Genomic DNA, 25,523 nt, shown 5'->3' on the forward strand with positions numbered 1-25,523 from the left:
AGCCTACCTAGCTGACGAACTTTAAAGTTAATAGATTTTGACTTGATATGACTGACTTTCTAGACACTCCAACACGGTTTTCGACTTTACACTTTTTACATAAGAAAAAAGTACCGGACATGCGACGGCACATACCTACTATTCAATCCGCCGTAGACGGATTGTTCATTTTGGTTTCGTCTTAGACGGTGCTGACTGACTTGCTTAACACTTAAACATGCAGGTTTTTGCATTTTTTTTGATATAATTATATATACATTACAGGTACATGTTTATATGTATTGTATTGGTTAATATAATATTATGTATCTATATGTTATTTTTTTTATGAATTATAATAAATAGGTACAATACCTTAGGTGGATTGCATACCTGGTGATATACGCTTCGCATATAGTCCGCGATCCGACGCGATCAGATCGCCTACCTATGTGATTTTATGACTGATAGCTAGACAATCAAATAAACCTATCGACTCTACACTTTTTAACAATTTTAACAACCAAAAGCAGTGGAGAAACGGGAGATGATCCTGGAGATCGTATCCAGCCTATCCATTTACAACGTTCGTGACGGATTGCTAGACGCTCAAACTTTTAAACATTCCCGCCAAAGCGCCAAGCCTTATCTCCAATCCATATCACTAATCCTTATCACAAATCCTAAACTTTCGTCTTACAGCCTTTGCGACTTTTATAATTCCAACGACATTGTCTCCAAAATTGGTTCCCACTCTCAGCGAGTCCAACTCTCCCAGAGTTTCACTTAGAGCTAGTACTGAGATAAAGTGAATATCGGTCGGCTTCGCCGCACCGGGTCGCGTTATCTTCAGTTTACGGTTTGCCTTCGTTGTGTAAACTCACTGTTGAGTAAATAGCCGTTCAATTATTAAGGTTGTGTTAAATTCAATTATTCAAAAAAAACTCAATAAATTAAAATAAGGCATTCAAGTGTACGAATTATTAAATAAAAAAAAAACAATTTTTTTTTTATATCAATAATCCCATAAGGTGCCGCTTTATGGTCATTTTCGAACCGGATTTAGCATAAATACACGTAAGAAGTGTTAAAAGTGTTAATGTTCAAAACTGAAAATATAAAGCAGCTGATTCTGATTTTCGTTTCACCACCTCAATGCCAGAAATTCAACTACTCAAGGGTCAAATGCGTGCAAGGATTTAGCTCACCACGAGGTTTCAAGGTAAGAGAACTAAATTTCCTTAAATTTAGACACGTATTTCCCCGCTGTAGTCTCTTTGCGCTAACACGGTGTAACAAAATATAATTGGTACAAAGTCCACATTTCGCTGAACCGTTAAAAGTGTATAGGCTCCACTATAACAGGTTTGTGACAATCTTTATACGATCTTATCAATAAATTATCGTTATATACGGGCAATAAATTTATACCTATTCGATAAGCCCTAGCATAATGCCCGCATAAACGCGTTAACATTCCGACGCGGGATAATAAAAGGCCAATTAACGAAGTTCTTAAATTCCGTCAACACTTTTTCTGAAAACGATGACTTAATTCAATTAATGGTTAAAAGAGAAAAAATCGAAGAGAGCTGAACATTCTAAATATACAGTCCACTATTGAAGAAAAATCCACTAGCCTAGAAAATGGGGAATTGTATCGGGACGAATTTGAAAATTTGTACTTCTCAGCCGTAGCTAATTATACCAGACTAGTAGAAAAACACAAAAAACCCGATGAACTGAAGTCAGATCAGGTCTCAAATGAGATCGAAAACAATACAGGTCAAAACGTATCAAGTGTGAGATCTAGTGTAAGTAATCAAGCCTCCGTTGTAAAATTAGCAGCTTTAGAAATACCAAAATTTAGTGGCGATTATAAGCAATGGTCGACATTTAAGGACATATTCAAATGAAAACGTCACGGTTATAGAGACATTTTTTTATTTAAAAGCAGCTTTGCTAGGTGACGCTAAAAGGGTCATTCAACCGTACGAAACCTCGGAAAAAATTATTTAATGGCGTGAAATTGTTTAAACGAACGGTTTAACTATAAAAAAAATAATCGTCCAAACGCACACTAAAGCAATCTTCGATCTGGAACCGGTTACAAAAGAGACCTCATCAGAATTACGACAGTTGATGGACTCGTTGTTGGAGCATATGACAGCACTTAAGTCACTAGGTTATGACCCAAAAAATTGGGGACCAATGGTGTTGCATATAATTTCGACAAAATTAGATAGTGCTACGTTAAAAGAATGGGAAACATCAGTGCCTAAAAAGCAAGTGCCCAAAGTAGACAAACTTTTAACCTTTTTACAAAACAGATTTCAAATACTGGAAGCGGTAGAAGGTGCAAAAAATATAAATTCAACAGACACGCAAAATAAGCAAAAATACAACAAAGTCGAAAAATCCAGAATAGTGAATACGAAAAAGATAACCTTATTTGCCTCTCAACTGGTTGTGTGAAAGGTGGTAAGAGTCATTCATTTGATATACGATTACTGATTTATAATAAATGTATTAAAACGTTTACATTGTACGATTGATAAATATATATGTCTGCATCCTTTATATGATATTAAAACTGATGAATATTCCAGTGGCTTCATTCAACAACATGGATCAATCAGTAGATCCATGTGATGATTTCTATCTGTTTTCGTGTGGTAATTTTATAAAAAAACACAATTCTCAATGATGGCGAAAATGCACGAAACTCATTTTCAGTGATTGAAGCGCTTCTTCCATATTAAATATATATTAAACCAGAAGCGAATGATCATCAGTCATCACCGAACCCATTCAACCGGATGAATTGAGACCGTATTAAAGATGATGAAATTACTGTTTAAATCGTGCAAATTTATCATATTAGTAAAATTATACAGTCATGTTATAATATATTTTATATTTGGGAGTATTTTTCGTGACATGTTGGAACTGCGTGAATAAAAGTTTAATCAAATGACCAGCATATATTATAATCATGTCCAATTGTCTATCACTACCCAATCCAATCACAATCATAATCCAAATTATAGTTTATTATTGAATTTTCGAGTTAAATAATAAACTATAATTTGGATTATGATTGTGATTGGATTAGTGATAGACAATTGGACATGATTATAATTCGATAAGTTTATATAATTTTGTCAAAAATTAATTCAACTATATAATTGGTATGTAATATAGGCTGTCTTTGTTCAGAACCTTTTTTCGTATGTCTACAATAATTTTATATCATTGAAATCAAATTTAATACTTCTTTACGATCATCGCTTATAGAAACCTACTGTACAGCAGATCTGTAACCATTGGACCAAATTTCTTTTGTTTTGATTTTTACAAACTTTGTACTGCATTTTCATATAATAAGATATAAATTTATATATATTACCTATTTACATGTATTTTCTTCTAATTTGTAATTTTTTAGTATTCACATATCCGATGATCGTTTTTACTGAATATTAAATATGTCATTCGTATTTCACGCAAATCAGTTCTGTCTCAAAAATGCTACATACACAATTCGAGCTAGATCATGATTTTAGAACGTGATTTGGAAACACCGATGATATACTCGTATCAAATAATTTGCTATATACCTCATGTTAACAGAAAAGATAGGCTTGGGACCGATCAAGGAAATTATGAAAAGCATCGGCGGATGGCCGGTGCTGGAAGCCGAGAAATGGAACGAATCAAAGTTCACGTGGATGGACAGTATGTAAAAGTTGAAGGGAGTGGCTTACTTCATCGAATTAAAGGTCGCACCAGATAAAAATGTTAAAGAAAATATTCTGTATGTTAGTTATTCTACATTAATACAATATCATTATATTTAACAAAAAACAAAAACAATTCAGTACCTGTTGTCATTATGTGTAAGAGTTCTGAATTATAAACATTTTCATATTTACACCATGTGTATTCACGACTATTATAGGTTTTGAATTCCGAGTGATTCAAATCAAACTGATTTCATTGACCAAATTGTATTTTGAATATCATGTTTGAAGGGTTAAGGCAGAATTTTGTGAAAATAGTAAAAATGGGAAGCTAGATAGTAACTACATTGTTCATATACCAACATAATATTATGATATAATAAAATTATTTACTAATAGAGAGTAATATTCTACCGGTGGCATCGAACTCCGTTTTTCAATATTTTAATCTCGAACTGTATAATATGTCTTCAAAAATAATACAATTTTAAGTGTTTTTTTTATAAATTAAACTATACCATTTTTGAAATAAAAAATTAATTTATTGACATTCATAGAAAAAAAAAAACTAAAATAAAATGAAACAGAAAATGTCTGTAAACAGTTAAAAACAAGTCAAAATTTTTTGAAAATGTTATCGTGTATAAAAATACTAATATAAACAACTAGTGAAAATGTCATGTTTCTACGATCATTTGTTTTAGAGTGACTACAAAAACAAAAATCGATTTTGTCGAACCATTCCCGTTCTTCCTTAATTTCGATTTTGATTTTCCATGAGTTTTTGAAAATCATTAGGAATTTTAACCTCTCCAAGCACCAACTAGATTCAATTTCCCATCAAACAAATACATTTAAAAACACAAAGTATCTACAGTCATTCGTTTTTTAATTACAATAAAATAAGAAAATTGTTACATGACAAATCGAGTGAATATCAAATGTTGTAAAAATATAAATTTCAGACACTCCTAAAAATTTAATCTAAGTTTCTTGTAGACATTATTTTTTTGATAAAGGTAGACAAACTTATGAGTAATCTTATATTACATTTTCAAATCTTAGATTTAAAAAGAAAAATTTTTATGAATTCTCAACTCAATATAATTTGCTAATTTTCGTGATTTTTCAGTATTTAGTCAAAATTTGAACTTTAAATGCTTATAAATAAAAACTGTGACTAAGGATTTTTAATTTTTTTTCATCTGCCTTTGAAGCAATAACCTAGGAGCCTTCTATTAAATTTTCAAGCTTTTATACTCAACAGATAAAATTTTATTGAAATTTATAGAAAAAAAACTAAAAAAATTGATATATTATAATTTATATTGCTATTAAAGTACCTAATGGCTAATTTATTTGACTAAGTATTAACAATACGGTAGGTAGAATTTTTTCGCTGTTTATATACTATTTAAAATGACATTGTGTGTATAATTTATAATAATATACGTTGAACGTTCACAAAAAGTATTTTTAAATTACAACAAACTAATTAACATCATTATTTTTCATTATCAAATTTTCTCCAAATTTTAATTTAAAATGTCTTTTAAAAAAATCAAGTTTATATATTTAATAGTTTTTTGATTACAGTATGAACTACTTTTGAGGAACTTTGTATTACATTATCAATCTTTAGCCATTAAAATTTAACATTTTATACACTTTTAACTACAAAACTTGTCAATTTTGACAAAATGCAAATTTTAATTTCAAACGCTTATAAAAAAAGTCGTGCCAATGTATCTTTAATATTTTTTAAATAGCTATAACAACAAATTATAAGGAACCTTGTATTTTTCAAGTTTTTTACTCGGTGAACATTTTTTTATCGACATTTAGAGTAAAAATCTAAAAAAAATTGGAAATTTTAAATATCGAAGTATATAAATAGATTAAAGAGAGATATTTAGATAATTATACCATGTTTATAAGCAACCCTACAGGAAATGATTATATATATCTATACTTTAATATTTATATAAACAATATAAAACTATAGTTATTCGTTTATGAATTAAGTACATTAAAATTAGAAATCGGTTTTTTACGCGTAAATGTCGAATTTTGTCCAAATTTTAACTTCAGACGATAACCTACTCATAATAAAAATCTGATATTAGGTACACTCAACTCTTTTTTAATTTCATCAGTAACAACTTACGAGAAACCCAGGTATTAAAATGTAAAGTTCAGTCCTTTTGCCTTACCATGTGCCGACGTAATAACCGATGTTATTATATATACCTGTGTATTAAGATTAAAATTGAAATTGAGCTGTTGTTTAATACCAGGATGTACATCTAGCATTTTGGCAATCTTACCTCAAAAAAGGAAAAGAGAGATAATATAAAGGATATACATTATTTTAATATTTTTTTATATTTCAGAAAGATTTTTTGACATTTTATTTGATTTAATAATATTTGTAAACTATGCAAATATAGATAATATAATTTATTTTATTTATAGCCGTGAGTCGTGACTATACTATAATATAAATATAAATATATAACGAAGTATAACTTTTGATAATAAATTGCGGTAAGTTCTTTAACTATATTGCTATTGCCTATTGACTGTCTGCTGTCAGTAGACAGTATACTCTCCTGAAGCTCCCTGAGGCTCGTCTCGGTTTTTTCCCACATGAAACAGCTTAGAAATTCGATCTTGTAATAACACAACAACAACAGGCAATACCTAAGTAGGTATTACATTTTATAGTAATATACCAAGTAGGTAGTAAAATATATTGTTTGTCTTTCCTCAAATCGTTATTGACTAATTGTCTATATAAAAACCATTTTCGTGGCTCACGACTCACGACTGTATACCAAGGAATATTTTAGAAAGACGCGTACAGCATACATATTCTTATTTAATATTATATTTTACGTATTAGGTACCTATATATAAATTATAAATGTTATAATAATATTATAACAATATTGTTCACAACGCAGAGAAAAAAGAATATTTTGCGTGGACATCAAATTTCGTGGCGTGGCATACTCTAATTTTTTAACTAACGAAGCTACTTACACGTGTTCTGCTGGGCGTAGAATTTGCTATGTTACGCACTTGGAAGACGGAGACAACACATGCGGGTATCACGTCATCTTAACTTCAATACCTGTATAATATGTACTTTAATACTTCTACTAAATTGTATGGTTGCCTGGGTTGTTCTGTTTAAAACACAATGTTGTAAACAACTTGTTTTAAACATGTTTAAAACATAAAATTAAAACATTCGGTTTTAAACGTTTTATTAAATATTTAAAACCGTTTATTTTTTAGTTTATTAAATGTCTCTACAGTTATTTCAATCCCATTATCCACTAAATACAGTGTCAGGTACTTAATGAATTTTATAAGGTCTTAGACATAACAGCGGGTGTGGCGTCCTGAGGTCGTCTTGAGGAGACCAAACTCCGTTTACTAAAAACATCTCGAAAAGAGTTACTTGATTGAAATATGGCCATAGGTTGCTTTACAGTCTCATCCGTCGAAACTTTAATACTTGTGTAGCATAAAAATTATACATAAACGTGTTTTTCTATGTGTTTTGGAAAATACTTATACTTCTATAATATATTACCTATGTAATATTTTGAACCCTGCAGGCCAACCAAACATTTTATATAAACTTATGAACAATCTGTTGTTACATTTTCAAATATAAATATAATAAAAATTTTAATGAATGTCTAACTCAAAATAATTTTGACTTATTTCATAAAAATTCTAACTTCAGACGCTCATAATGAATTATTGTGAATTTATAAGCTCAGTTAAATTTTTTTAATTATACTAATAACAACAAATTTACTTATGTGAAACTTTATATTCAATTTGAAATTTTCATGATTGAACGAAAAATGTTTTATTGACAAACAATACCTACATATTTAAACATGTATAGTTCCTACAACATTTAAAATAGGTCGTACTAGGTACTCGTAGGTACTGTAGTTGGCATGTCCAGTTTAACGCAGTGGCAAATACTAGAAATATAAGGCCAATATTTTATACTTTATTTATTAGTTATAACGGTAATAGTGTTATACTGTTATACAATGGGTCAATGGGTGATATATTGAAGATTAATTAAATATAGGATATCCAAATGTAGTGTTTTGTGTATTTGGAAATTAACTATAAGAATTATACACATTTCTTACAAATTTACTTCTTAAAATTAATTGTGGATTTATGTTGATGCCTATTTGTTTCTCGACCTAAAAACCTTAAATATAATAGAAGGTCCCGCATATACACTGTTTGTGGAATAATCAATTTGTTAAAATCAAATGCAATAAATATTTTTTAGTGATACATTCATAGAACTTTCAATTTGAATTTTGTATACTTTATGAAATTTAAAAAAAGTAGGTATGTACCCATAAGTCTGTTTTTATATAATATTTTTTTTTTTAACCGACAATTGATGCACATGTTGCACACTTGGTCTGCATCAAAGCCTATAGTATTTTTAAGACCTTATCCTTATTTTTAAGGATATTTTGTACTTTATAATGTTTATAGTTTATATTGTTTAAAGGACTGTTTCATTTAATAAATATATTGAAAATTATAGGTTGGTAGGTTTTTTTTTATGACTACTTAACATATCATTCCAACTAAGTTCTAACTATTTTACTGCTTAGTATGATACTATGATTTATAAATATAGCAAATGGCCAATGGGTAATGTTTTAAATGTTTTAAGTGTTTTTATTTTTAACTTTGTTCATTTTAGATCTTTTCCAAGGTACAGATTAAGGCATTAAGCTATGTATATCTAACATTGCACCAGTTTTGTTTAAAACTGAAATTAGGGGAGCAAAGCACCGTACATTATAGTATAATCTACCGTGGTGCAAAGTTAAACAACAAATCAACTCCATATATAACTTTAAAGTTTGCGCCAAATAAAAAAAATAAAAGAAAGAAATTGTGTGCATTTGTGTAGAGAACATCAAAATACAGTAGGTACCTATGAGTTATAACTTATAAGTAATATGACTAATATTTGTGATAAACTTTGTATTAGTCTAATTTATAAAATTAATTTGTTTTATAATCAATAGATCATAACTTATATAGAATAAATATGTATAAATTATGAAATAAAGAAACAAACATTTCTTTAACATTTTTTTTTTTAATAATCAAAATGTTTAAATTAAATTTAAATATGTTTTAATTTTTGGCTATTTTGTCTTAGACGTCTCATCCGCAGGTGGAGTTAACATACAGTAGGTAACTGGAAATAAACATTTATAATTTAATAATATATTTTGTTACTTACAACAAAATATAATTTTGAGTTTTAACTTTGTCATTGTAATTTACCTTAATAAGGGCAATCTCTTCTACGGCGACCCTCCTCATAACATTTTGAATATTCTAAAATCATAAAATATTGTACAATACTACAATTATTACAAATCACCTATATAACTGAAGTATATTACATTATACCTAATTTTTTTTTTTATAAATTCTGTTAAGCTGTAAAGAAGTCATGATATAAAAGAAAAGGCAATGTTATAATACTTACGCCCTTAGAAAGCATGGATTGGCTCTTCTCCGTCAACACAGCTGCTAGTACTTGGCACATTTTTGATGAATGATACACACTACTCAGTCTATGGCGATCAAGCAACGCAAGTAAATTCCATCTAGAACACAAAAACAAATTAATTAATTTCAATCAGAAAAGGGTTGCTCTATTATTTCTTTTTTCCTCAAGAAAATAAATACTATGTAAAAATAAATACTATGTAAATAAAAACCATACAAGCAGCTTGGAAGGTTTTATTCTTATGACAAATATAGTCTTATCTTAATATTAGGCTAAATACTAAATACCATTTTATTTTATTAATACATGATTAATTAAGATTGTTTTATATTTAACAGAAGCTAGCCATCACCTAATCTTCTCAAATTATTTGGATTTATGTTTTTATTATACTTCTGCATATAGTTAATTAGAGTTAAAAAGTAAGTATGATTTTCAATTATTCAATTATAAAATTCTAGTATAACGAGAGTATTATTTTCATTCAAGCGAGTTTTTTAATCAAAAATATAAATAAATTCAACACAACTACATGTCAGAGAAGATATTTCTTCTTACTGTAAGCTAAGAATAATTATTTTTCTAAAAAATCATGGTTCTAGAAAATAGTGATAATAATACCTACTTATCCATAATATCTATATAAAATATGTTAAAAAATGAATAATATTTAATAATAATAATAATTTATTATTTCATTTAAATAAATGAGAAAAAGTGATCATATTACAATAGCGATAAGGTAGTTTATTATTATAATATGTCATCTATTGTCTAGTTGCTTTACGCATAATAATATAATATTAGATACGAATGCAGGTATTCAAAAATTTGACTCTTTTAAGACTTTTAATTTATTTTCTTCTAGACATTTGCTCTGTGTGATAAAATAATTTATATTCATTCATATTATATTATTACACATTAACTGTTCACTAGATATATTTAAAATAAAATCAGTAAGGGCTTTTAAAATGATTGTAATATTTTTAATTGGCAATCATAAATGAAAAATGAGTGCTGTGGTTGACATATTACTATAGACTATAGTATATTATATTTATAATATAAACATTTTTGTATGTCTTTTTGCCAATATAAAAATGTTGAATACCATTTTAAATGTATAATACCTACCAAAGGTTAGATATATTTATTTTTATTTTATTTTTTAGCTTCCAATACTTAAATTATTATAGCTCAACACTTAGGTATTAGAGAGAAAAACATAAGTGAACAAAAGATTAGGCATACATATACCATAACATTATGAAGATAATTTATGATAATTATATGTAAATATAAAACTTATTAAAAAAAAAAATATATTTAAATACTAAAATATTTCACAATTTTAAATTTCATGAAATTTTCAAACACTACTTACATTATACTCTGTACTGACTATACTTAACGCTACACAGACATTTGTTGCTTCCATCTTACAAGTGTGTAACATTGCAAATTTTAAGTCCAGCAGATCATAGAATTTTAAGGTACTATTATTATCTAGGGCATGACATTGGCTTTTTTTTATTATATTTCATTTTTAAAGCAAGTTATGAGTTACAAACAATTTACAAAAAGGTTCAACTGATATGCACTTTTTATTGCATTGATATATTGTTAAACACGGTGCTCAACCTTAAGATATATTATGTTATGTTAGACACATTATTATGTAGGCAGATAATTCAATGCCTTAAAAATATATTTACAATATTATAGCAGTTATCATAAGAATGCATTTCAAATATGCAATAAAAATATTATAAATTATAAAATTATTGAGATGTACAAAAGACTGCAACATTCAACATTTAAAAAACGGGTAAGTGGATGTCCATCTGTTGTACAGTAGGTTACAAGTGGGTTACTATATAATGGATTGTATTAAATTTGAATTCAATGATATCATATCATTGTATACAAAAAATGATTCTGAACGAAGACGGTGGCTTATCAGTTTGGATATTTATATTGTTATTATATTTTATTATAGATTGTAAGTAGAATTAATATTATAAACTACAACAAAATAACTAAAATCGTAATATTTTTTTAAATATTTTTATTCGTTTCTATGGTGATAAACAAAGCGTTCTAAATTAAGATCCTATTTTTAGCGGTTTTTTGTAATTTGTCTGTAGTTTTTCCCGTGCCATTAAATAGATACCTATTGAAAAAAATCGAAAAATGCCCTTTCTTAAGTACAATTTTGATCCAATTTGTTAAAAGATATTAAGATACTGTATATTAAAATCGAAAAACTCCTTCTGGTAGAAATTTTGTATATAGGGTAAAAAAAAAAATAAATAAATAAATAAACATCATTGTAAAACCACTAGATCCCTCGCTCCACTGAGAATCTAAAAATGGATTATCGTAGGTCATTACAAACCATTAATTTTAATTATAAATTCAGAGATGTGGATAAATTCTAAGTCGCTGTCTGATGTAATACGTTGCTTTATTTCAGTAAGTGCCCCAGAAATGTTGTAATCCAACAAAACATACAGGTTTTATAAGGCTTTAATTATTATTATTAATTTTACTATAGTAGTACTCTATGTTTTCTTTTGCAGAAAATGAAATTATTGGTTTGAAATGACAGCGATGATTTGGGAAATAGTAAATTGGTTGCATGTTTAATGACAATGTATTGGTGAATTACTTGCTGTTTGGGTTAAAGAAAAAACATTGTTTCTCTTCTTTATATTGAGCTAATAATATGTTAAATCTAAATTTTAAATATTTTGATTCATTAATTATTATCTTTGGACCTTTTTATTGTTCCCAAATTATTCAATTATTTTAGAAAATATATTTTTCTCAATATCTTCTTAGACTTTCATAATATAGTCCTAATAATATTATGAAGTACCTACATATATTAGGTAGTACTATAGGTTAATGGAATTTCTGTTAGATACTCTAAGAATCTAACACTTATTTTATAATTATCTTAATAAGAATTTACCACCCATATATAGGTTTTCCTGTTACAACATGATAAATTAAATAACTTGTTCTTCTCAATGCTTTTGAATTTTTTTTTGCTTATATAATTTATGACTCGCGGTTACATATATATTTACTTTTCAAATTAATGATCTACTTCATAAAGAAATAAGCCGTTTGACTTAAATAAATGTTTTTAAATTAAGTTTTCTAAAGACTAGAACTACAAATTGGTTAATTTTAATTTTTTAAAAAAAATTTGAATTAGATTTTTTTCTCGTATTAAAAAATAAAAAATGCTATATTATACATGTTATAAATTATGTAATACAATTAAAACAAAATTATGATCAAAACAAAAGTTGTTGAATTTGTCAGGTTTTCCTGTTAAAATTTAGTATATACAAGGTTTATACATTTTTTTAAATGATTTTATTCATTTATTGTTATGAATTAGATCTATATAAAGACTATTGATTCAAGTTTGGCTTGGTTAATAAAACTGTAATTAAAAATCCTGATAATTTTAAAAATTATTATTAAAAATAATTTTAGGTACCTACCTAATACCTTAAATACCTAATGCCTTTACAACATTTCTGAAAATAACTCAACCAATAGGTAAGTTTATAATTCAATTGGAACTAAAATAAATTTATAAAAATCAACTAACAAGTCACAGAAAGTAATAAAAATAAATGATGTTCGTTAATATTTATACGTGGTGTAATTTGTGATTGGCACTTAGAAGACGGTTCTACTACTACTACTCAGTGGAAGACTACCACTAGGGCCTATAGCTCACTAATCCACAGCTTTGTCCCGCGGCACTCACGTCTCGTTTTGTGACTTGAGTGGATAACTGTGTATGTAATTTTGCTGTTGTTGTGACATTATTAGATTTCTTTAAAAATAATCTAACATTATACATTTTGTAGAAAAAATAAACTGGGTGAGTTTCTAAACTCAATTATTTGTGTAGTAAAGGGATAATAAATTAAACATAAAAAATATTAAAAATTGTATTTAATGATAATATCTTTATATAAATGTAGATTTTTTTTTAAAGCTTGTCACCCACATTTATTTAGGTAACTTCTTTAAATTCAATATATTGCAGTCATACTGCAATACTGCAGTATATACAATTAATAATTATTAGTAATTATCTAACTAGTTTTGAATTATTGATCATTAAAATAAGAGTGATTAAATTACATCAATGGCTCAGATTTTCCATAGATAAACACAAAACTTCTTTCAGAAAATGTTGAATTTATTGCAGAAATATAAACCCAATTTTGATGTAATGAAAATGTCTTCTCTTTTCAGGTGATACTTAGGCAGCTAGGCAATAACTATTAATACTTATTTTATGTACTGATCATTATTTTATACTACAGCAGTCTGAAAAACAATATATATTAAAATATTTAATATATTAAGATTATTAAAAATAGTATTAATACCTTAAATTTATATTTTTTTTTTGTATATTTTGTAAATTCGATAATCATAATAACTTTTGGTTCAATATTCAATAAATTTACCAATTAGATGATATAGCCAACTGCTTCATCCAAGACATGCAATATTATTATTTTTTTTTTTATTGCTGCAAATTGCTTGAATAATATAATATGATATGTCTTACTTGCACATTTGTATTAAATTGTATTTAAATATAGGTAAAATATTAAAAAATAAATGAATATCTTGTTGTTTTATGCTTCTATCACTTAAAAAATAAATAAAATTAATCATTAATAATAAACAGACTTCAAATTAATACTACATATCACAGACATAATAAAAGAAGTACACAAGTTACTACTTAAAAATTTTTTTTTTTTAACTAAAATTATTCGTCATCGTCAATAACAATAATTCCTCCATCTTTAGGTTCATCCTCCCTTAAAATCAAAACAAAAAAAATATCAGAAAATGTATGAAATTTATGTTTTACAGCAAATAAGAAATTAATTCATACATGAATTCTTCCTTAAGTTTTTCAAACTCTTGTGTCATACCACTTCTTAAATCTGGTACCAAACACAGTAACGATGCTTGATAAATTTCTTTCACTAATTTATGAGAACCGTACATGTACTCAAAACGTATGCAGTCGGACCATACTCCTGTATAACCAATTTGAAATCAGTTTCAATAACACTATTGGAAAAATTAAAACTCACCAATATCTGTTTGGCCAAAAGCATTACATACATCATTATACAATTTTCTAATAGTTTTTAATTTGGTAATTTTGGAGCTCTGAGTGAGTTCAAATGAAATCATGGTAGTATACAGCTGTTTACATTCTGGTTTTATATCTCTAAGTTCAATGAACAATTCACGAGTTGAAAGTATTCCATTGTGAACTACGCTCCATTCCAAATATTCAGGCCTGATTACAAAATTTATTTCTGGGAATGGAAAATGTGAACCTTCGTGGTATAATTGTTGGAGCTAAATATGAATAAATACTTTTATAAAGAAATCAAAAATATTTATAGGAAGTTTTTTTAGTATAATTATCTAAAATGTATAGGCAAGTATTGAATAATATCCGCTATATGGAGATATCTACTACTGGAAGAGAAAAAAGTAAAAAAATATGGTGCTGGGAAAATTATTGAGTAACTGTTGCTTACTGAAATGCATTTATTAGCTAAGATTTAATAATTGTATTAGAATTAATTATTTCATATTAAAATATATTTTACACAGGATATCTAAACAACATGACTACAATTACTATTATAAATTAAAAAGTTAATTGATGGTCTAAGTAATTTTATAAGAAAAGATATACATAGTTAAGTTTCCCTTAAATGTTTAAGATATTAATAAAGTATAATAATGTAATATATGTGATACCTTAGTCTATGTAGCATAAAAAATGAATACTGTAGTAATTAATGAAGAAAATACAGAATAATATAGTATGTAGGATAAGCACAATTTATTTTAAGGCTCCTGTAAATGTGTCATTTTTAAGGAGCTGTGTTTAGGCAATTATTTCGTTCTTGCGATTACTGTTCGTCTTTGTGTGTATATACTCCCCTACCGTCACCCGCGACCCGCATCAATTTACGATTCATTGTTATATCTTGTCTGGTTTATGGTCGCACGCACATGCACAAGTCATTTAAAGTTATTAGATCAAAATATTCAAAACCAATTTATGGACGTAAAATAGTCGTTGCACTGACAAAAATTAAGGTACTTCTAGTGGTTTGATTTAAAAAATGTAAAGATGTTTGTGTTGGTAAACAAGTTTACTCGGTCAGAGCACTATTTCAATTATAGCAAATTCTTGACAAGAATAAATATTATACATTTTATAAATTTATAAATTTTTAATATTGAATATATTCAAAATATCTAAAATATAAAAAATATGCTCCGACCGATGGAAAGTAGACTTGTTGACCAATTAAAACATTTTTACATTTTTTAAATCGAACCACTAGAAGTACTTTAACTTTTGTCAGTCACTAAAGTCGTTTTGATGAAAAATGAATAGGATTTGCAGGGGCCTTAATAGAAGATTCCCAACAAGTTTTTCTACCTTTATTAACAAAAAAAGTTCACAAGAAAGTTCCACTATTAATAGCCAAGCAATAATTTAAATTTGTATTATTTTTTTTTTAATTATTAAATTTGATTATTTATGGGATAACATATGTCTTCGCTTAGAGTCGTTTTCGTATGCAATGATTTATCATCGAATTCAAATATAATACATCCATTACACTGACATGCTCAATAACAGCAAAGCAAAGCAGTACCATCTTTGTCCACATTTTTTTTTTATAATTTTTGTGGTTAACAAAATCTACATGCATCAACTACTTATCTAGTATCAATGGGTTAACATTAAATACCATAGCTTCAATAAATTACTTTTGTAAAGGTTTATCATTGAGAAACAATACAAATATTAATACTTATTTTACCAATTTAGGATGAGTGTTTCCCATATATAAAATTAGAATTTCCCATAAAGGCATTGATTTGCTTGTCAAAGCCCGAACACCAGCTTGAAAAGATTCGATGGCCATTTCCAGACTGTCATAGTTTAAATAATATGATATCAAAGTAATCCAGAGTTCTACACTATCTTGTATCACATCAACTGCTTTTCTCAGAATCCTATGGCAGTTCTTATTTGTGTTTTCAGCCTAAATAAAAATAAATTAATAAATTATTACTAATATTAAATAAATTATAATAATTTATGAAAATATACCCAATAAATATAATGTTGAGCTTTAATTAATGCCTTGTTATCATGAGCTTCTTGAAAGGCTCGTTCCATTGTATCATTCATAAAATTTCTTATTGTTTCTTTTTTCATGCGATAAGATTTCCGAATTTCTATAATATGATCAATATAAAAGTTCCATAACTTATGTTTATTTTTTAGTGGTAAATTTTCTTTCAATCCGTTTTCATAGGTTTTAATGCAGTTTCTATAACACAATTAATTTAGTATCATAAAAAATGTATTTTCTTCTACAATGTTTAGATACTGACCTAATACCACTAATATAATTTTTATCATAGTGTAATTGCTCAGTCTCCTGGTGATAGATAAATCCATCAAAATGAATTTTTGCTAATTTTTGCCACATCAGTTCACTATGCCTATACTTCTTAACCATATCTCTACATAAAAAAAATATATTTATAAAAATGATCATGATTTAACGATGATAAAAATAATTTTTAATAAAACTAATCAATACCTGACAACATTACATTGCAATTCTCTAACTGCGCTTAATTTTATTGCTCTGTCCAATAATATAAAATGAAATTCTATATCACCTTCAAAAATTTTTATGAGGTTCCTATATTTTCCAATGGCAATTGGAAGTGAGGCACCTGCAGTCTTTTCTAAATGTTGTACTTCTACCCAGAACTCTTCTACATAGAGATTTTTACAATTTTTGTGATATTTTAATCCTTCTGCAAAGTATTTTCTAGCCGATTCTACATCATTTCGATCATCAAATTCATATGTTGCTGCAGTTATGTACACTTCAGGATCACTATGATATCTCGTCATAAGTGTATCCAACATGTTGCTACATTTAGTAATAAACAATGTCTGAAATCAAGAATTTTTAATGGTAAATTAATATTTCATAATTTTGTCAACTTCTAATCAACAAATTAATTTTAATTTGGTAATAAAATAAAAATATATTAAGTACGAGTATGCATATTTCAACAATTATTTTAAAATTAATAAATTCAAAACCTTTCCAATAAAATAATTAGCTATAGAATGAGGGAATGTATTGTCAAAATTAAAATGTTAGTTATTATTATTTAGAAAGAAAAATTATTGAAACAAAAATTATATTAAAAGAATTGTATAATATGTATATGATATTATTGTTATCCTGTTATAATTATATATTGCATGAATGCGAGACAGCGATCAAAATATAAGCCATTGAATTGTTGTCATATCTATACTCACGAGAGAAGGAGCCCATTTCGCGCATGTAGACTGAAGGCAGCGACTGTTATGAGGCTTCGTTTGCCCCCCCCCACCCCCCCTCCCCCCTTACAACATGATTCACACTATATAACGTTGCCGACCGTTGACAGTGTGACCGTGCAACGTCGACACGTCAACTAGGTGGGGAATGCATGGATTTGAACACAATTTGGTCGGAACACGGGTTCCTTCTTTCGTGGTGCGGAGTATATCTTTATGTAGTATGTACTGTTAAACTGGTAGTCTAAAATATATTTTTTTATATAATCTGTGCAGCGAGAGAAGGCAACTTTATCGTGCATCCAAATAACAGTGCAGGTCTAACTTCTTGCTGTCACCACCAGTCGTGCGCGGACTACAATGTGTTTTGGTCGCCAGTTAGTTGCACTCTCTCCTTAGAGTATAGTCATCACTCATTAATGAAACCTGTCGCAAAACATTTACCACCCACTTTTATTTTAATGTTTTATTTTTAAACTCTTCTTTTTCTTCCATGTTCCAATCAATATGTATGTAATAATTTCTCAGGGATGGAAAATGTTTTTAATATTTTGTTTTGATTTATTGATTTAAAAATATAGTTACATTTTTTTTTTTTTTTAAATTAATTATATATATACTTACTCTTATAATAGTATACACGCAATATATAGGTAGGTACTTAAAAGTTTAAATTAATTATTCTTAATATTTAAATTTAAATTATAATACCTAATTATAATTTATATGAAAATTAAAATGCCTAAATTTTAAAAGTACATTAGTAAAGTGAAGTATTAGTTCTAGAGTAAAAAATAAGATAATCCTGAACTCATAAACTAACTCACATGCAATTATATAAAATATAAAATGACATTTAAAAATTAAAAAGTTACACTTACGTATTGAACTTTACTTAACAATTAGTTCAGGATTACCAAATTTTTCGATAACAGAATTAATATTTTTGATTTTTTTTTTTGCTTCATAACATTTTCCATCCCTGAATAGTTTAAATAAAAATAATAATTAATTTCCTGTATTGAATATATTATTTAAAAATTATAAAATATATTTTATAAACGAAATATAACCTTTTATATTATAATATAATTAATAATGATTATTTACTTTCATAACAATTTAACAATATATAAGTTTATAAATATATAATATTTAATATAATCAATATGAGTTTCCAACAAAATTTGGAAAAAAGGAAGGGTTATACGATAATAATTATTTAACTCAATCGAATTGGACGTTATTTTATAAAACAAGGATATACGCAAAGAAAATAATTTTAGGTTTGTATGGTTTAGAAATAGTAAGTTATTTATTTTAAAAAATGAAAGTGCTCATACCATAATAATTGAAGATGAAAATATTCTATACAATTTGAATCAATAGTATTTTATTTTATTTTATAATAGACATTTTTTGCTGTAACATATTCTATAATTATGCATGTCATAAATATTTTGGACCCATTTCTAAACTATAAGATTAGATATTATGATTCTTTTACAGATTTTGTACATATCTATAATTTGTCTGTGGACTATTTTCTAAATGTTTTATGTTGTAATATCCAAAGTACTAATGTGTATTAGATGAAACTTTCCAGAAAATTATGTATATAGTGTAAATTTAGATATTATTAAGCCAACAGAAACATGGCATGACACAAAAAGCTGTAATATTTCTGTGATAGATTTCAATATCTATTTTTCAAACTTCAAGAGAAATCAAAATTATGGTACAATAATTTTATCAAAAAACATTTAAATATTGAATTTATCGAGTCAAATATTGTTAAATTAAATGTAAAGTTTGTTAATAAGTCAATATCTCTAATCTGTGTATATAATTCTTTATATGGTCACCTTCTAGTGAAATTTGAAAATTTTTTATCGTAATAAATAATATTTTATGTAATTTTATGAACCTTAATGTATTCACTATAATCGTAGGGGATATGAATATAAACATAATTGGAAATAATTCAATTAATAATGATTATTTTGACGTATTATCGATGTGGGGCTATAAGCCTATAAATCGTTAATCAATGTATATACCAGAACATCGAAAAATGCTAAGCACCCGTGTATCAAACATATTTTCATAATTTAATAAATACTCGTTTTTAAATTTGTTTTTATAAATTTTAATTCAGAAAATAAACGGTCTACGTTACAGCTAATAGCAGGTATCTAATGTAATAGATATTATTTTTAAAACTATGAGTACATGTATATATTTGGAAAAATATTTGCTAGTTTAGCTAAACATAATAGTTTGAATAATTTCCAAGAAGGTATTATGTTATGAATGTGTGAATTATTTACTGCTACTTTTATCGAATCTTTTTCCATATTATCATGAGTTTAACTCCATCGAATTTTCATCTTCAATCATCAAATATTTGATTAAATAAAATTTATATTGGATATAGTTAGATAGCTAATTAGGTCGAGTTTAAGAGAATCTATGTGAGTTCTATCAAAATAAAAACTAAGTCATGTAAGAAATATAAGAATGAAAATAAAGAAATAAGTAAAGAAGTATCCTAATGCACGGATTTTGTTACACTTTCAACTTTTCTTCTAACGTTACAGTTTATTGCTACCTAAATTTTAACTGCTTTTCACGTAAGTATACATTTTAATTTAAGTGCAATATTTGGATTTAACTTTGTTAAATTTACTCATTTTTAAAATAATTTAAACAATTTTTCAAATGTTTTGAATATGGACATTTCAAACAAACACTTTTAGTCTAATTCAATTTTTGAAATTTTTTAGTTCAAACTGTAATCAATTTTACTAGTTTTTTACAACTACAACATCCACACCCTTCTGATGATAGTACCTAGTGGTAACAAAAAAGAAATTGTATACAAAGGAAAAAATATATAACTCAAACTGACCAATTAGTTGTTAAAATAAATCATTCATAATATTAGAATTTAGAAAGCGCTGCAATGATTAATAAAACCATTACATATTTTATTTTCTTAATTTTTACTTAAATATTTAAACTAAACTTAGGTAATTAAATTTAACATGCAATACATTTAATCGTGTAGATTGTTTATTATGATTTTTAACATAGAATTAATTTTATTCCTTATATTTTAATATTTAATTTAGATGATATTACTATTGCATAATTTATAAAATAATTCTTATAACTCTTGCCCGTGGAATTATTGCTTTAATTTTTATATAGGAGATTTTTTTACTGGGATTTTAGTATATTAGGAGCTCAACACTTTTTACAGTATACAGGCACATTAGGTCTTAATCTGAGCCTGATTATGATACAACATACAAATATATATTAGGTATTAAAACAATTAATAATAATTAGGGCTCAAATTTAAATGCCATTTAAAGTATTGAAAAATTTGCCTTTAAAAAATACATTATTATTTTCATAATATTACTAGAAATAGGTTTAAAATTACCTAAAAAAATAATTTCCAAAAACTTTTAAAAATGCACTTAAATGTCAAAAATCAAAAAATGTGCCAAAAAAAGTTTATTATCTATGCAATGTATATTTGAAACACATCAAGGAAAGTATTGTGTCAAGCATTCTAGAAAAAAAATTGTGAGCACTAATAATAATATAGTATTATAAATGTCATGTTCTTGCCATAAATTAATTCAACATACCGTACTACTAAGTAAAATAATTTAATATATAGTAAAATATACTAGGGATCCACCCCTAATTAGGTCTGGCAGTTGCCAGAATTGAACCATGTTCTTCATGTTCTTGGCACCACTGCTCTGCATAAACTTACAACTAAAATTATTATATAATGCAAGCTTTAGAGACTTTCATTAGTCTTTATAGACAATATAGAACAATTTTAAAACCACATCCCATATTGTGCATTAAAATTTAAAACCATTCTGCCAGGTCACAAGAAAAATCACTAAACATTTATTGAATCAATAGTAAGCTAATGGACCCTTAAACATGATTACAAGGTAATGTTGATCCATAAAAATAATTTATTTTTCATGCAGCCGGCATTAATGTTGTAATTTGTTCACTTACATTATTTGAGCAAAATTCAATATATTCTGATAATGAAGTTTTTTCAACGGGAAACAGTAGAAACACACTGTTATACATATCATTGATACGATTTGATAAGATTGTAAGTATTTCAGTGTTAATATACTCAGTGTTTTCTTTCATTTCTTGCTATTAAAGAAAAATAATATTACGAATAATAATTGAAATAATATAAGTTGACATAGTCTTACATCAATTTTAAGCTGACACGTATCCAGCATATTTAGTTCAACTTTTATTTGTTTCATTAATTCCTCTTTGGTGGCCAACCCAAGTGTAATTTTCTGGTTAAGCGATTTACGATCATCATTTAATTTTCTTAAATGTAAAAATAAAGTTAAAAAAATTACCTAGGTATATATTTTATAATGGTAATGATTAAAATAAAAAACTGGCTTAAGAAATTTATGCTTACATTAGTTCGTCCCATTTCATTATGCTATAAGTTTTCATGAAATGTATTTCGGATTCCACTTCGTCTGCCAACATGATGAGAAACTATTTTTCGAGATTTCTTTGTAAACTAGACAAAAAAAATACACCTCAATGATTCGGGTAGTATATTTAATGGAATTAAACAAATTAATAAGTCCGAAAATTGTAATAACTAGGAATCCACAAGAAACAACTTCAGCATGAGATCAAAAATGACTACCTATATCACATGTCAAAAACATCATCATGCCAAAATATAGAGCTCTATTCTAACTGATAGGTATTTGCTTGTGGTACTTGAATAAATTAGACAGTATGGAACACAGACTTCTATACTACACTAGAAATATAAAGTACTATATAGAAATCTGTGGTATGGAATAAATCATATAATCATATAAATAAATAATTATAATAATATATACTAAATTCTTATCAATTCAAACGTTTTTGTAATTCCATCACAAAACAGTACCATTGAATAGTAAACAAACAATAAATTTGTTGATCTTAGACACCATTCTTGTCCTTTGGGCATAATCAGACATCTAAATTTTAATTTGGCAATGGGAAAAAATCATTAGAATAAGACATGCACGGTGTGTTTGAAAAAAAAAATTCAAATTGTATTATCGCAAAAAACGTACTTACCCTCACAGCTGTAATCAGATAACTTCCGAGTTCTGAGTGATTGCCGTTTGGACGTTAGGTCTTTGGTCCTAAACGTGTCGACACGTCGTCCTGACACTTTGAACTAATTCAGGATTATTATTTACAATTATTATTATTATTGTTGTTATTTGTTATTAAATTGTTAAATCGCGATTGATAAGATTTTAATGTTACTTATCCTAATGATAAGCTCTCGGGTATTATCCGCGTGCCCAGCGACTAGAGAACTTAAATAATATTTAGGCTCTCTACGGACTATGACTCTACGTATGCCCATCGGGCATATTCTGTATGACTGTAATAAAATAATAATTATATTATGTTAATTCTAGGTCAAGTAGAACAGTCGACGGTTATCGTACGATAAAAATCGATAACGATCTACGGGAAGATGATTATTATTGTTATATTATGGGTTGCATTCCGGTTGTGTGGTTATATTATTATCTTGTATTTACAGTGTGGACTTTACACGTTTTGAAGTTTTGTCACTGAATAAATTAAGCATTGATACAAAATATAATATACAATCTAATCCATTCTGTATTTCTGTTTAGACATTTTTCAATGTGTGGTGAGCATAGACATCCATGGTGGTGAGTGGTGACCCCGGACCACAGATTTCTATATTTTAGTGTAGTATAGAAGCTGTGCCCCGGTCAGACCTATTTTCACTCTATCACACTCGGTTATTTTATATATTATTTATAATAATAATTAATATTATGTTCCTTGCAGACTGCAGTACGCACTCGTCAGCCGTAGCACTGACTCGACGCCGCTCTGTCTGCGGACATTAGTAATTACTTAATGAAAAATATCACGACGAAGTAAAGATTTTTTCGTCATAAGGAGGCTATAGCCTCCAAACATTTGTTAATAGTGGTATTTGGTACGATCCGACACTGATCCAGAGCAAAGATCCGGGTGGAGGGGGAACAATTCTTATGTACAAAACGAATACAATAATTTACAATGTACATTTTATTCTTAATTTAAAATTTTTTCCCAATATTAGTATAACTTTAACGTAATAAATCAATTGCCTGATGATTAAATATTTATATTTTAATGTATTAAATAACAAAATCCAAACGTCTTTTCATATTGTCGCTTTTTACAAAACGGTCAATGTTTATCTAAATGTCTCAATAAAAATTAGAGAAATAATATGTATAGTGGGAGGGGGGGCTGGATCTATCCCTGCATGGTGCGATCGTACAGACATTGGACAATATGGTATACGGTAATGGGCATACAGCATAGGGTAAAGAACTATAGAAGTTACGGCGACGCCACATCATCGTTGGCCAGCTGTTGTAGGCATATATAGGTACCTATAAACTAATAATTGTCAGTGCATAGAGAGAGAAATCACCAGACGGGACTGTTGTGAGAGAAAAGAGAAGTTTTGGCCGTTACAGTGTGCCAAAACACACAGCCCAAAACATGTTTTCTCTCTCTCTCATATGCTCATATTATGTCATGTTTTCTCTCTCAGTTATGGCGTCTGGATTAACCATGGGCAGGGCGGAGTGGGAAGCGATGTGCATATACCACCTACAGTCAACGGCCGGCACGACCTCTCGCAAATTAGTAATTACTAATTAGTCACCAGTCGGCGGCAGTCAGTAGGTAGTCACTGCAATCTACGGTTATAAAAAAATATTTATAATTCAATTTGAAATGGAAGTTTTAAATAAATGTATGAAATAAAAAAATTACAATATCATTACTATCTCCAATGTTAATAAACTAGTGGGTCTTTTTAGTCAGCCCCGTAAATAAGGAGCACTGGGACATTATATGTCCAGATCCTGGAAAAACAAAATTTTCAAAAAAAATTGAACTTTTTATTTTAAAAATAATTAACAAAATACAATATCATTACGTACCTATTAAACAAAAAAAAACCATATTTTTATCAATAAAATAAAAAGTAGGTACGATAGGAATTTCTGATTTCACTAAAATGTTAATGATGAAAAAACTCACGTTTACAAAATAAAAATTCAAAAAGTTATTTTTTGGTATTTTAAACTCAAAAACAAGATTATAAAGTTTTAAAGTTTTTTGACCATAATTTCCAAACAAAATTTGACCTACTTTTTTTAATGTACCATCATATTAAGCATAATTAACACATTTTGAAAAAAATCTCAAAAGTCGCTTGGGGATTAAACTGCATTTATTCCAAAATTTCATATTTTTAACTATTAGCTATCTCTTAAATCTCTGGTGCCGGATTGCACAAAACATTTAATGAATGAATAGTGAGCTAGTGGTTCCTTAAACAAGATTTAGTGGCCAGTGATTGGTCCATTAAATTTAATAAATTGTTTATGCAACCCAGCATAAGAATGTTAAATAAGCAATCTATAGCTTTCATTAAAAAAAACTAGATACCTAGGTATAAACTATAAGTAAAACAAAAATAAACACAAAGATATCATAGGTGCCTAAGCATTTAATGTGTTTTGTCTTATTGTAAACATTTTACTATGCATTTTATAATATTATATTGAAAAAATCGAATAGTAAGTTATGG

At 27.4% G+C, this 25,523-nt stretch overlaps 2 protein-coding genes across 9 annotated transcripts in view; one reads left to right on the top strand and one right to left on the bottom strand.

Annotated features, from left to right (window-relative positions):
* Positions 1 to 715: 715 nt before the first annotated feature.
* LOC132936333 (carbohydrate sulfotransferase 11) overlaps positions 716 to 25,523 on the top strand; it is a 43,855-nt gene continuing 19,047 nt past the window's right edge. Inside the window, exon 1 of the mRNA XM_061003045.1 lies at positions 716 to 1,201. The gene's annotated coding sequence lies outside the window, so the exon portion shown is untranslated. The remainder of the gene's footprint in view (positions 1,202 to 25,523) is intronic.
* LOC132934783 (U3 small nucleolar RNA-associated protein 6 homolog) lies at positions 8,483 to 23,319 on the bottom strand. Of its 8 annotated transcripts, none has more exons than XM_061001130.1 (15): positions 22,955 to 23,319; positions 22,284 to 22,391; positions 22,060 to 22,186; positions 21,848 to 21,997; positions 17,031 to 17,395; positions 16,819 to 16,950; positions 16,532 to 16,754; positions 16,239 to 16,463; positions 14,472 to 14,745; positions 14,267 to 14,414; positions 13,827 to 14,189; positions 10,703 to 13,683; positions 9,292 to 9,412; positions 9,084 to 9,137; positions 8,484 to 8,994 (listed from the first exon to the last, which is right to left on the bottom strand). In XM_061001130.1, exons 2-11 carry the CDS (start codon positions 22,355 to 22,357, stop codon positions 14,138 to 14,140), a joined length of 1,770 nt encoding a protein of 589 aa, XP_060857113.1. In that variant the 5' UTR covers positions 22,358 to 22,391; positions 22,955 to 23,319; the 3' UTR covers positions 8,484 to 8,994; positions 9,084 to 9,137; positions 9,292 to 9,412; positions 10,703 to 13,683; positions 13,827 to 14,137. The 8 variants fall into 8 exon arrangements, with proteins under 8 accessions (XP_060857114.1, XP_060857115.1, XP_060857116.1 ...); XM_061001128.1 differs by lacking the exon at positions 22,955 to 23,319 and adding an exon at positions 22,779 to 22,922 and having other exon boundaries at positions 8,672 to 8,994; positions 13,746 to 14,189; XM_061001129.1 differs by lacking the exon at positions 22,955 to 23,319 and adding an exon at positions 22,524 to 22,686 and having other exon boundaries at positions 8,672 to 8,994; positions 13,746 to 14,189.

Source organism: Metopolophium dirhodum, chromosome 1 (assembly GCF_019925205.1).
Source record: "Metopolophium dirhodum isolate CAU chromosome 1, ASM1992520v1, whole genome shotgun sequence".
Lineage (NCBI taxonomy): Eukaryota > Metazoa > Arthropoda > Insecta > Hemiptera > Aphididae > Metopolophium > Metopolophium dirhodum.

Bases quoted from the DNA above. Each gene is read 5' to 3' on its own strand.
- LOC132934783 (XM_061001130.1), bottom strand. From the start codon at position 22,357: ATGTTGGCAGACGAAGTGGAATCCGAAATACATTTCATGAAAACTTAT. The intron at 16,755-16,818 runs GTCAGTATCTAA...ATTGTGTTATAG, and splicing joins AATTATATTAGTGGTATTAG to AAACTGCATTAAAACCTATG. The intron at 14,415-14,471 runs GTGAGTTTTAAT...TTGGTTATACAG, and splicing joins TTTTGGCCAAACAGATATTG to GAGTATGGTCCGACTGCATA.